Genomic DNA, 14,586 nt, shown 5'->3' with positions numbered 1-14,586 from the left:
GTTTCCATTACTAGGAATAGGCTGTCCACCAATATCTAGTACAAACCCATCAACTCCCACAGTTACTTGCACTTAACCTCTTCACACCCCACTTCCTGTAAAGACTCCACACAATTCTTCCAGTTTCTCCATCTCCATTACATCTGTTCCAATGATGCCACCTTCCACATGTGCTTCCAATATGTTTTCCTTTCTCCTGAACCAAGGACTGCTTTCTCTGTCCCACTGTGACTGAAAGGACCCTCAGCAGACTGGGCGACCACTTTGTGGAACACCTCTGTTCTCTCTGTCTGTGAGAATGACCTTGACGTTCAATATACCTTTTTGATCGCTTCCTAACATTTCTACACTAGGTCTGCTGTAGTGTTCCAGTGAAGCCCAACATAACCTTGAGGAACAGCAAGTTATTTTCCACTTAGACACTTTACAGTCTTGAGAACTCAATGCTGACTTTAGTAACTTCAGACTATGGACTCTGTCCGCTATTTTGATCACCCTCTTCACTCTCCCCATATCTTATTTGTAATTGGTTTGCTCTCACCTGAACTGACATATTTTGTGCCCTTCACATTAGTTTTGTTTTTCTATCCTTTCTCCACTACCATTAGTACTCCCTTTGCCTTGGGCACCCTTACCACCTGTGTCACCTGCTCCTCCTTGCTCCCTCCCCCCCCCCCTTCTCATCAACATGAAAAACGTTCACATTTCTAGCCCCATTTCAGTTCCAAAGAAGTGCCGTTGGACTCAAAATGTTAATTCTCTCTCTCTTCGGAGATGCTGCCAGACCTGCCGAGTTTCTCCAGTACTTTCTGTTTTTATTTTAGATTTCCAGTATCTGTGGGTACTTAGCTTTTACATAGATATTCTTACCTTGGCTTTGTCCCTCATAGATCCTTTGCCCAAGATGGACATTTTTGCACCTGTTTCTTCCTGTAACCTCTTTAGCGAATTACCTCGTGGTCCGAGCAACTTCCCCACAAAATTGAACTATAGAAAGAGAAACAATCCAGTTAAAGGGTTGGTTTTCACACGCAGCCAGGTTTCCATTGTGAAACTCAAAACTGATTTAAACATCTGCTCACAACATCTACAAAACTAGTTACCTTCACTCAACTATTTCTGGCAAAGCCAGCACTTATTGTCTTTCCCTAACTGCCCCCTCAAGAAACCAGCTTCTTGTCCTACAGGGGAAAGAACTCATTAAAAAAAAAGGCAATGTTTAGAAGTGAATATGCTGGTCATACTGCTCCTCTGTTTGAAGTATGGAAGATGGAATGGAGCAATACATCTCCTTTGTCAGTTTTCCGGGTTTTGTCCTTCTAGTGTGGTGGTCAATTTGATGACAACATACCCACAGTGCTGTTAGGATGCGAGTTCTAATTGACCTTTTATCACTTTCTGGCTGCTCATTCGTCAACTTTCATTGCCTACCTCCAATCCCAATCGTTGGACTCTCCGGCAAGGTTACATGCTTTGGCATCTCCATTGGTTGTACTTAGCCTTCATTCTTCATAGGAAGGTCCTTATAATTGTTGGCAGACTTTGGCCAACCGCAAGTTGCATCACAGTTGCAACCTCTACCTAATGAAAAATTTGGAAGCAATGAGCTGGTGGAATCTCTGACGAAATACCTCCTCCAACTCCATTCTTCATCCCAGAGATACTGAGGTCTATTGTATAATGTGTACGGTCAGAGACCAGGTAACCCAAAATAGGCCAACATAGATCTTCTAATGTTAGAAAGCAGTCACATCCCTCAATTCAGTTAGTAACTGAGCAGTGGGTAACTCATTAGGGTTAGTGGTGATACTCCTGCTGATTTCATTCTCTTTCCATCCAAGTTGTTTTGAGTATAATGTACAAAGGAGTAGGATGGATCAATGATGCTGTAAAAGGCTGCCGGTATGCATGTTACAGTGAAATATTCCTCTCCCTTTTAACACAAGAGTGCACAAATTAGTAACCTATTTCTGAGGAAGGGTCACTGGACCTGAAACGTTAACTCTGATTTTTTTTCTTCATAGATGCTGCCAGACATGCTGAGCTTTTCCAGCAACTTCTGTTTTTGGTCATGATTTACAGCATTCATAGTTCTTTTGGTTTTATTTAGTAACCTATTTCTGCTCCTCAGTCCGTTGATCTTGCCCCACCATTCAATAAGATGTTGGCCAATCTGATTACTTCACATTCCTGCCTACCTCAACACACACCCCCAACTCAAATCCGTCCACTTTTCTTATCAAGAATCTATCCATCTCTGTCTGGAAATTGAGGAAGAGAGTTCCAAAGACACATGAATCTAAGAGAGAACAAATTTCACCTCATGTCTGTTTTTAATGTGTAGCCCCTTATTTTCAAACAGTGATTCCTAGTTCTAGATTCTCCCACAAGAGGAGACATCCTCTTCATGCCTAGCCTGTTAAGACCCCTCAGGATCTTATATATTTCAATCAAATCGCCTGACACCCTTTCAAACTCCAGCCGGTACAAATCTAGCCTCTCCAACCATTCCGCATAAGGCAACCCACTCAGAAACATAAGACTGTTGTGTGAGACCAAACAAGTGCAAAGTGTAAAGAAAGAAAGCTTGAGTTTACAGTTCTATCTCAGAAATGACCAGACATTGTTTTCACCATGAGTGAACAAAGATAAGTTTCATTGAGAGTGATATGGTCCAACTTGTCTATGCTGACCAAGTTTTCCAAACTAAACTACTCTCACCTGCCTGTGTGTGGCCCATATCCCTCTAAAACTTTCCTATTCATATAGCAGTCCAAATGTTCTAACAGTACCTGCATCTACCACTTCCTCTGGCAGTTCATTCCATATATGAACCACTCTCTGTGTGAAAAAGTTGCTCCTCAGGTCCCTTTTAAATCTTTCTTCTCTCACCTTAAAAATATACCCTCTAGTTTTGAACTCCCCCACCCTAGGGAAAAGATGTTTGCTATTCACCTTATCTATGCCGCTCATGATTTTATAAACTTCTGACAGGTGACTCCCCAACCTCCTACGCTCCAGAGGAAAAAGTCCCAGCCTCTCCTTAAAACTCAAACCCTCCAATCATGGCCATAACCTAGTAAATCTTTTCTGAACACTCACCAGTTTAGAACTTCAGCGGTCCTTCAAAACAATACCCAGAAACCTTCTATATCCACATGATAGACTGACCCCTCCCAGATTCAGGAGGTGAGAGCTGCAAACAGCTGAGTTTTTATCTCAGGTGGATCAAGTACTGAATGGAGTCAAGTCACAGACACTGCAGAGTGTTTACTAGGCCCACTGCCTTCTTCCCAGTTGTAAAGAAAGCAGTAAATCTACAAACAGCCCCCAAGCCCTCAACTCTCACATTAACTCACTTCCTGTACCCCATCTATGTCAACTCATGGCCCCAAACCTGCTTCCTCCATGGCTCCTTTTACCCTCTGTGCCAACCTATGCCTTCCTATAAATCCATGCCAATGTATTGCTAACTCATACTAACCCAAGGCTCTGACCACCTCTTTCTCTTCCATCCTCCAGACCAACTCACTGGGTACCCGTCATGTGCAGACCTCAGAAGTTTGTTTCATCTCAGTATGACTCTTAGGTATTTAATACAGACTTCACTATATTAAGAAAAACTCACTCACTGATAAAGGGATTTAATATATAGAATGGGCATTTAAGTACTTAATCCCAATGCAAACCAACATTTCCTTCAAGAGCCTAATCCATTTTAACTAATAGGCCAAGCCCATCTGGATTTATGAAGATTTGGGCCAGGATCACACCTTACTGTCTCATCCAAAGGTCAGTGCAGCATCAGCATTCCATAGCCAGCCTAGAATACGTGGTTGAGGAGTTATTTGGCTCAGTGGTGAGTAGAAACACACTAGCATATACTACAATAAGCAAAGCATGATTTGGATGGACAGGTTATTTTGCATCCATGATTCCTGGGATTGTCTCATCACTGAGACTGTCTCCACACCACACCTGGGTTAGCTGTAGTACAACTGATGAGCAGTACTTAAATGCCCATTCTATATATTAAATCCCTTTATCAGTGAGTGAGTTTTTCTTAATATAGTGAAGTCTGTATTAAATACCTAAGAGTCATACTGAGATGAAACAAACTTCTGAGGTCTGCACATGACGGGATTAATCAATGACACCATTGTTGTTTGATCATCTCCTTGTCAGAATGGTAGGAAACAAATTGAATGAACCTTTACATTATTCCAATTTTCCTATGACAAGGGTTAAATAAGGAATGATTCCTTTTATTTGTTAATGAAATTATGGCATATCCCTGGAGGCACTTAGTCGATATAAGAGCGCAAGGCGATAAATTAGAAAGTTTGTCTTAACAACAACAACTTGCATTCATATAGCATCGCAAGTTTCTTCACAGGAACATTATCAACCAAATGTTTGATGCCATGTCCCACATCAGATATGAGGTCAGTGATCTAAAGCTAGTTCAAAAGATAGGTTAGAAGCAGAATATTTTCAAAAAATAAAGGTGTACAGCATTGAAAGGTTTGAGGAAGGTTATCCAAAGTTCAGTGTCAGAAGTACTGAAAAACATGGCTGTCAATGGTTGAGTGATTAAAATGATGGATGCTGAAGGGATCACAAATAGAAGAGCACAGGCACCCTGCAAATTTGTCTTGCTGAAGGGAGTTGAAGAGATAGGGTGGTTCAGACTATGGAAATGCTGAATAGTAATTGAGGTGGTGAATGGTAAGTGAGATAAGGCTGTGGCCTGAACTTTCATAGAAAAGATGGGAAGTCCAATTCAGAAAAGCTTCTGTTTTGCCTCCATTGAAGAGTTCCACCCACAGTATTCTTATCAGAACGTTGTGGTGTAGGATGGAGTCAAGCTCAACCCAAGGAAGGCCCAAGAGTGCAATCAAGGTTGGTAAATGGCAAGGCTGACAGACTAGAAAGTCCACCTCTGTTCACTGAGACATCAGCGTAGTTGTACTCCAGACTGTCAGACTCTCCAAGCCCTCAGTCCTCTCACCACCCTTATCCATCCATACCGTCCATGTCCAATATCTCCTATGCTAAGGTTCCCCATGTTCCCTCACGCCCCTTCCACATCCTCCCCATCCACCCACTGAACAGCTATTATGTGTCAACGCACTGAGCCACTGACATATCCGACAACTCTGAAAAGTTCGTGAATCTGATGCAACAACAAAGAGGCTTTGAAAATCTACAACAAAGAAAAGAAATATGGGCTCAGCTTTCAACTTAGAATATAGAACCAATAAAACAAAGCTACAGTCAACTTCACACCATGTAATCCAGTCTCCCTGTACCCTCAGTTCATTGTGATGAAAATGGATGGAGATGGGAGAGTGTTTACTGCTACCAATGCAATGAATTCTAGTGAGGTTACTCAGGCTCTGCTGAAAGTAGCCATCAGTCATTGGAAATGTGAGGCAAACATTTAGAACCATGACAGTGTTGGTCTTTGGCTCCACACTATGGAGAGTACTTCTTGAAATTCATTATCAGTTTCAACACCACTGCCTTTTTTTGCTCCAAAGAAAGAGGACCTGCATTTAGATAGCTACTTTTATAACCTCATGATGTCGACAAGCACTTCAGTATTAATTAAGCAAGCTTAACTGCTGCAAAGGTAAGAAGTCCAGCAATATTGTGAACGTAGCAAGATGCCTACAAACAGCAAAGGGACAGCAACCATATAATTTATTTTAGATAGGTTTGTTGAGAAGACATAAATCTTAGTCAGATCATCTTGGAAAACTCATTGCCTTTTCTTCAAATAGTGTCCTGAGATCATTTATGCCCCATTGATGAAGGTAGACATAGCCTTAGTTTACTGTTTAATGCAAAACAATGTGATTGGAGAACTCATGGGAAAGATAAGACATAACGGGTGCAATGTTCACTTTGGCATGGGAAACCAGAAGCAGGATTGATCATCAAATGTGGCCATACACATTGAACTGAGGTACAGAAAAGGACACTCAAACTGCCAGCGTGTAGACAGCAGGAAGTAGATAGAAGAGTAAATATACTCGTGAATCTCTGAGATGTACAGAACAATACGGCAGTAATATGGAGGATTTCAGCTATCTTAATACTACCTTAATATTACTGGCATAGAATGTGCATGAATGAGACAGAGGGAACTGAACATTTAAAATGCTTTTAGGAGAATTTCTTTGGGCCAGCACACAGCATGTCTGACGAGAGGGGCAATTTCTGGACTTCAGGGAATTAAGCTCAGCAGGTAGGAAAGGTATTAGTTGGGGACCATGTAGGTGAAAGTGATCATATTCCTGTTAGATTTAAGACAGTTGTGGGAAGGAACAAAGGTAGTTCAGGAATAAAAGGTGTCAGCTGAGATGTAATTTTGTTAAAGTGGAAAAAGCTGCTTCAAAATAAATCAGTGCCAGATCAATGGGAGGCATTCAAGAAAGAAACAGTAAAGGTTCAGAACAAGTACTTTTCCTTAAAGAAAAATGATGGGACTAACAAATCCATAGACCAATGGATGATAAGAGGCTTAAAAGGAGAAGTTAAAGATGATAAATACTAACCAAGAATTTGGATGCCTTATGATGCATGGCACCACTTCCATTATGAAGATAAACCCGTTGACTGCAAATAACTTTTCATTAAAACCTGCTCTGATGTGCCGCAAACTCATCTTTCCATTAATTGGAGTTTCATTGGTGTAGTTCCAAACTGTTTGCAGAGTACAACATGCAGAAAGGCAGAAGTTAACTCAAGGTAGGAATTGGATTGAAGTGGGCAAGGGACAGAGTCTGTGGTAGATGCAGGGGTGTGGCTCATGGCAAGCTACATGCCTTCTTCACATCTCCGAGCAGTTCCTTTTAAGCGGATTGATCAACCAGCCAACCAATGATAGCATCAATCAGGCAGCTACCGGACATGATGCCCATCATTAATCAGATCATTAATCTTCCTTCTCATGCATCATCAACCTGAATTTATATTTGAAGAGGACTTGCCCAAGTCTGAGACCAGTTAAAGAACTATTCCACTTGCCTGCAGTCTTCAGATGCTTTCCCAGTCACTGAAGCATTTGATGTTAGCACCATCAAGCTATGTACCTGGGATCACAGCTTCAATAACCTCACCAGGTCAGCAAGGATAAATATACCTCATCAATTCTTCATCTCTCTTCTCTCAAAACCAGCTCATACCACTCCTCTCATTCCCATCCTCAAAATTCCAATAATTCCAATACTTCTCATCCTCCTCCACATTCTTTGGATGATAATCAAAAACACACACTGTAACAGCTTGGGTTAAGAATGTTCACTATTGTTCACATAGCACACCATTCCTTTCACACTTGTACAATTAACGATTCTGACGAGAGCTCTCCCATCACTTCACATTACACATACCTCTCTATACAACTATCACACACTCCCCACCCCCACTACAACTTGCTTTTTCAATACCTCTCAATAAATCCTCTGGCCTTGAAAGCTATTCCAGGGTGGGGAAGGAGCATGCAGCAGACCAGGGCAAAAAGCAAAATCCTGGGAATGGCAGGACTTCATTATTATTATATGTCCCTTTCCAACTGGTATTCGAGCACACTGATAGGCTGGCCAACAGGCAAACAGGAGAGACAGATGGACAAGGTCACAGGCTACAAGTCCCCAGAGAGGTCTCCCAAAAAACAGGAACGACTGGGGTTGGACAGTGGCCAGGCTCCAGAAATCTGAAGAGGAAGATTGGGGTTTGGAAAGGAGCTGTCAAAGTAAAGTGTGATAGAATGCTCCCCACTTGCCTGGATGGGTGCAGCTCAAACAAGACACAAGAAACTTGACACCATTCAAAACAAAGCAGCCTGCTTGATTGGCACCACATCCATAAACAGTCACTCCCTCCACCACCAATGCTCAGTGGCAGTTTTGTGTGATATCTACAAGATGCAGTATAGAAATCCTTAGACTGCTCCTTCCAAACCAATGACCATTATCATCTAGAAGTGCAAGCGCAACGGATACATGGGTACATGACTATCTGCAAGCTCCTCACCATCCTGACTTGGAAACATATCACCATTCCTTCAGTGTCACTGGATCAAAATCCTGGAACTCCCTCCCTCATGGCATTGTGGGTCAACCTACAGCATGTAGACTGTAACTAGGGATGGGCAAATAAAAACTGGCCAGACAGATGCCTACATCCTGTCAAAATATGGACACAACAATCAGTCTCAGCATTAGTAATCATCAAATTACCAGCTATTGTGACAAAATTCCATCTGGTTCATTAATGCCCTCTGGGGAAGGAAATCGTCTACGCTTACCTAGTTTAGTGTACATGTGACTCCAGATTCAGAACAATCTAGTCGGCTGATAACTGCCCTCTGAAATGATCCTAGTGAGTCACTCAGTTCGAGGACAATTACCACATCCCATGAATTAATTTAAAAAAAAGATGACTGGGAAGGAGTGAAAGATCAAAGTTTCTCTGTCAGTACATCTCCATTTTCATTCCTCCTCTCCGCTCTCAACAAAGACCTGCTCTGACATCACATAGGCAGCTGTACCAAACTTCCTCAGTATCAATCTGTAGTTAAACCCGCACTGGTCAGTTCCTGCACTGGCTGAGGTTACCAGAAAGGACTCTTCTCACCCCTCATCTGAAGTTTGGTGACCTTCAGGTCAAACCACCGCCAGTTGTCTCTCTCCAATACGAAGCAGCTCTATAGTCCAGGAGGACAATGGTGACTTTTCTTAAAAATGCTGGAAAATGTGCCTCCCAGATGTCAAAATGACCCCCCGAAACCTGACTCCCTTGTCCAGGCATTCTTAGGGGACTCAATTCAGTAGATGTCGCAAAATTAGCAAGGCTGGGAAATCTAGGGGATGGGTCCATAGGCTCAGAGTAAGAGTTGGCCATTTAGGACTGAGATGAAGAAATGTCTACTGAGCTGTAGAGATATATGGCACAGTGGCTCAGTGGTTAGCACTGCTGCCTCACAGTAACAGGGACCCGGGTTTGATTCCACCCTCGGGCGACTGTCTGTGTGAAGTTTGCACATTCTCCCCGTGTCTGCGTGGGTTTCCTCCGGGTACTCCGGTTTCCTCCCACAGTCCAAAGATGTGCAGGTTAGGTGGATTGGCTACGCTAAAATGCCTGTAGTGTTCAGAGATGTGTAGTTTAGGTGGGGTATAGGGGGTGGGTCTGCGTGGAATGCTCCAAGGGTCGGTGTGGACTTGTTGGGCCGATGGGCCTGTTTCCACACTGTAGAGATTCTATGATTAAATATTTAATGCAGAGTTTTGTTGCTAAGGGAATGAAGAGACAATGGGGATAATGCAGGAAGGTCAAACTGAGGCAGATCAGCCATTTTCTTGTTCAACAATGGAAAAGGCTTGAAGGCTGAACAAAATTCTATCATTGCAAATTCTATCATATTTATGCACTGCAATTTTCCCCTTCCAGACAAAAGATTGGTATAACTGCAGGGAACAGTTAATGTCTTACTTCACTCCCAATGCAGCTTTTACTTTCTGATTGCCATAGCAGAGACCAATTGCTTGCAGCTTTCCTAAATTTACAACCTTGTGAAATATGGGCCCAGATATTCAAATGGCCAAATTGCTGGCAGAGCAATTTCTGCTGGCAGAACCCTGTGAAATCCCAGGCACAGGAGACTCCTGGGAAATACCTGGGAAGGCAAAGATTCCAGTGGACAATATCCACACATCTGTGATACTCTGACAAAATCAACTAACGTTGGGTAATTCAGAGGGTTCTACTGCAGTTTAGTTAGTACTTACCCAGGAAAAGTTAGATTATTAAAAACCTTGACTAACTCTTGGTCAACTGAGAAACTAACCTCCAAACTCACCACTCAGTCCGCTTACCTACAGCTCCCCAGAACCCTTACAGCTGCTTGACCCCGACACCCAACAATACCACCCCACACCCATCTTCCACCAACACCACAAACAATGTCTCCCTGATTATATTTCTCTAACCCAACATGATTACACTTATCCCCTCCCCTCCGGGGATCAGACACCCACACCACACCCTGCCAGCTGGATCACCAACCTGCATTTGACCAAAGCCTCCTTCCCTCCCTGCTGGACCTGAGAGCTCTCCCACTACTGGTCTGAATCCCTGGAACCTACCACATCCACCTCCTTGCCTCCCCATCAGGCTGAAGTCCCCACATCTGTCACTGACCCCAATACGCAAAACGTCCCTGCACCTGCCAGACCTAGCACCCACTCCTGGCATCAGCCGATTCACACCCCTTCTCCCGACCTACTCATTTATCTGGCACATAGCTATCTGACATCTTAGCACCCAGCTACCTGGCACCCTACCCACATGGCACCCTAGTACCCTATCTACCTGGCATCCTACACACGTGGCACCCTAGGACCAAATGTGGAGCCAGAACTGGAACAATAACATTGGGATACCTATATACTGTAATTGCAAAAATGGTGGGGTCCTGATGTGGAACCCGGTGCAGTAGGGGAATCAAACTTGTACCTGAGTGGAGCAGATTGATATTCCCATATACCCTGCTCTCATCCGAACCTTGGCTCTGCATCTGTTGTCAGGAATAGCGAGGCCTGATAAGTGAAGAATATTAACAACAGACCGGAAATGTTCCCAGTCATGTTGAAGGCAGGAAATAAATCAATGCAAACAACGCCTAGTAGGCTGCATACACACATCACAAGATCACAACAACCTACTCAATTAAATCAATGCTGCAAATCACAGCAAGGGCTTCAAACAATCTGACCTTATGAATTGAAGCATGAATTGCTCTTTTTAGGCATTATCATAACCAACACACTGTTTCAGCTGTACTTATTTGTTTAAGCATTTGTTTAACACAGCATCAGGTCAGATCTCGCTGCAGCAAGGATCATGCAATCCGTCCATTAGATAGGCATTTGTAGCGATTGTAAAGAGATCAGCCATATGGACCTCAGAACACAAGTTCCCTGACTGGGGCTGTTAACATGGGCCAATCAGGGAGCCCTGGCTGACAGATATAAACAGTAGCGTCAAGGGTTCCGTTCACTCTAGGAGCTGGCACTGAGCTAGCTGGGTCAATGTCTTGTACTGGGCATGTGTAAATAAAGGGTGACTTAGTGACTGGATACTGGCCTTCATGGAGTTATTTCAGCATTTTACTCATTCTGGCACGGCAGGTTTTACTTGTAATAAACCTTTATGGGATATATTGCCCATCTGTGATTGTTCTTAAGAAAGTGATGGTGAACCGTCCTCTTGAAGCCCTGCAGCTCCTCTGATTGAGTACACTCACAATGCCCTTAGGGAGGGTATTCCAACATTTTGACCCAGTGACAGTGAAGGAACAGCAACATATTTCTAAGTCAGGATGGTAAGTGGTTTGGTGGGAAACTTGCAGCTAGTGGTGTTCCCATGTGTCTGCTGCCCTTGTCTTTCTAGACGGCAGGGGTCACGGGTTTGGAAAGTGCTGTTGAAGGTCCTTTGGTGAATTTCTGCAGTATGAGCTCCAGATGGTGGATAAGACCATGGGGCACCTGGATCTCAGAAATTAGTAGTGTTGGTTGTTGGGGGGGGTTGGGATTTATTGTGACACTTTGCCTGGTATTAAGTAGGCTTGAAAATCCATCCAAATGGCTTAATTTTCATGGAAAACTTTGGCCAGATTCTGAAAAGAACATTTTCTTAAATTGCCAATGGCTGTTGGGATGGCAGCATTTAAAATTTGAATTCACCGCACTGGAGACCAGGAACACTATGATGGCCTTTGAATCTAGCACTGCGAGGGCCTAAATGACAGGAAAAAGATTGAATTGAGGTGTTTGCTTGAGTGCCAGGATATTGTAAAAAGCCTGCCCAAATTCAGACCGGTGCTATTACCAATAGATTGTGTCACATGAAAAAAATCTTCTGGTCCTCAGTTTTGAGAATAATGCAAAAAAGATGAGCTGCATTTAATAGAATAGTTGTTCACAAACATATGATTTTCATTTCTATAGTGCCTTTCATGCCATCAGGCTGAGGGCTAATTAAGTTATTTGGAACTCTGTTACTATCCATAAACACCATTTTGATAACAACCACTGCAGACCTCTAAGCACAGGAGTTTTGCTGGCACTCTAGTACAGCACAAAGTGCTGCCCTGTCAGAGGTATCGTCCTCCCATAGTTCTCTGCCTCCTTGCCTCCTGCCTGGGTCTATTATTCACTGGTCATGATGATGTTTGATTGATAAGATTTGTTAACATCTCCATTATTCCTCATCCTGGACTACCAGGATGGGAGAAGGCAGGCAAACTAAATTAATTTGGTTTTCTTCTTTCTTGCAATTTCCATCTAACCCAGATAGTGAAAGGGGACAGAAAGGAAAAAATACGAATCACTTAAAAATGATTGGAATAGTGCAGAATTAGTGTACGTTACGGTTATTTTAGAAAGGTGAAAAGAAATCGTTCAATACTGTACTTCATCCACAACAATCTATGATCACTCATTATTAGTTTGTTAACTATGTTTTTATGTCCCCAAAATTTCCTAACCATTTCCTAACTATTCTTATAACAGTCATTCTCATTCCTAACCAGATATTCATTCAAGTGCTTTTTATAATGATATTGATTGACACAAATGCAGTGAAGTGAGAAGGGAGGCAATTCAGCAAGTACAAACTCCAATATATAAATTGGACTAGAAATGAGATGCGATTTTGGGGAGAATTATCACAACAACATTTGCCATATTAGTTAATATTATGTTATCTAGAATTCTACACAACAGTCATATTTCCATTTTTTAAAGAGCTTTCTCAATCTTAAAGTACACAGCATTCATCACTTGTCCGGGAATAACATTGATCACTTCTGATCATTCATTTTTGATCTTTGTCATTAATTATGTATCGTGTACAAAAAGGTTTGCAGCTTTTTGAGAAAATGTCGCAAGCAGTAAACTGAATGTTTTACAAATTCCTCAGAAAGCTCCAACCTTAATGAAGCTGTTCATCTTAAAGTCACATATAGAACGTTTTATTCGCCTATTCTTTTTCTGTCATTAACTGTAAACCTTGTGCCATTCCAATGTGTCTTAACGATAATAGTCCACCTGCACCTTAAGACTAACTTCTTCTTTTAAAAGGTTACTTGTATAAGGCTTTGACTTTTAAGATTATTTGGTGACAAAGTTGCAGATTTCCACTTTATTGTGAAGAAACATTTTGTGATGTCACAGCTGCCTAGCCTCGCTTTAATTTTCAAGTAATATTGAACTGATGCTGCATTATGGACAGAATAGCCTCCTTCTGTATGATAACATTTTTCTGATTCTGTGATTTATATAAAGAAAATGTAGCTTCAGCTTGGTGTTTTGGCTTTCCATGTAGCATTCTCGCTGTCTAAGATAGTTTCAGCATCGCTTAAATCACTACAGGGCAGGAAGGGGAGATTGACTCCAAGAACTACCTCAGGTTGTTCAGGTGTTTGAACCTGTGGCGTTGGTGCTATTAAGCACTGATCAAGCCATCTAGTCTATTCTGCTAACCAGCCTACAGGAGAAAAGTCATCAAACAAACTTGATTGAGTTTTTTGAGGAAGTTACCAAAAAGATTTTTTGACAGTGCAGTAGGCATTGTTTATCTGGATTTTAGTAAAGCCTTTTAGTAAAGTTCTGCATGATAGACTAATTATTAAACTTAGGTCACATGGGATTCAGGGTGAGCTTGCCAATTGGATACATAATTGGCTTAATGGCAGGAGACAGAGTAATGGTAGAGGGTTGCTTTTTGAACTGGAGGCCTGTGACCAGTGGTGTTCCACAGCGATCCGTTCTGGGTCCTCTTTTGTGTGTCATTGGTATAAATGATTTAGATGAGAACATAGAAGGCATTGTTAGTAAGTTTGCAGATGACACCAACATTGGTGGCACAGTAGATAGCGAAGAAGGTTTTTAAGGTTATAAAGGAATCTTGATCAAATGGCTCACAGGACTGAAAAATGGCAAATGGAGTTCAATTTGGATAAATGTGAGGTATTGCATTTTGGTACAACAAACAGGGGTAGGGCTTAAATAATTAATGGTGGGGCCTTGGGTAGTGTTGTAGAACAGAGGGACCTAGGAGTGCAGATACATAATCCTTTGAAGTTTGCATCACATATAGATAGGATGGTTAAAAAGGCGTTTGGCCCGCTTGCCTTCATTGCTCAGTCCTTTGAGTATAGGAGTTGGGAAGTCATGTTGAAGTTGTACATGACATTGATGGGGCCTCTTCTGGAATACTATGTCTGGTTATATGAAGGATACACTCAAGCTGGAGAAGGTTCTGAGGAGACTTACCAGGATGTTGCTGGGTATAGAAGGTTTGAGTTATAAAGAAAGGCTGGATAGGCCGGGACTTCTTTCACTGGAGCGTAGGAGGTTGAGAGACAACTTTTCAGAAGTTATAAAATAATGAGAGGTATGGAGAGAGTTAATGGTAGTTGTCATTTTCCTAGGATGGGGGATTTCAAGACTGGGGCACATTTTTAAGGTGAGAGGAGAGAGATTTAAAAAAGACATGAGGCAAATATTTTAGAGG

At 42.2% G+C, this 14,586-nt stretch overlaps 1 protein-coding gene across 1 annotated transcript in view; it reads right to left on the bottom strand.

The window, feature by feature from the left end:
• The window catches only part of khdrbs2 (KH domain containing, RNA binding, signal transduction associated 2), a 424,077-nt gene that overhangs the window by 229,501 nt on the left and 179,990 nt on the right, over positions 1-14,586 (bottom strand). The window contains exon 3 of the mRNA XM_048597077.1: positions 871-987. Within this exon, the coding sequence (XP_048453034.1) occupies positions 871-987 (117 nt within the window). The remainder of the gene's footprint in view (positions 1-870; positions 988-14,586) is intronic.

Source organism: Rhincodon typus, chromosome 5 (assembly GCF_021869965.1).
Source record: "Rhincodon typus isolate 14 chromosome 5, sRhiTyp1.1, whole genome shotgun sequence".
NCBI lineage: Eukaryota > Metazoa > Chordata > Chondrichthyes > Orectolobiformes > Rhincodontidae > Rhincodon > Rhincodon typus.
This window is presented reverse-complemented; position numbering and strand designations above follow the sequence as displayed.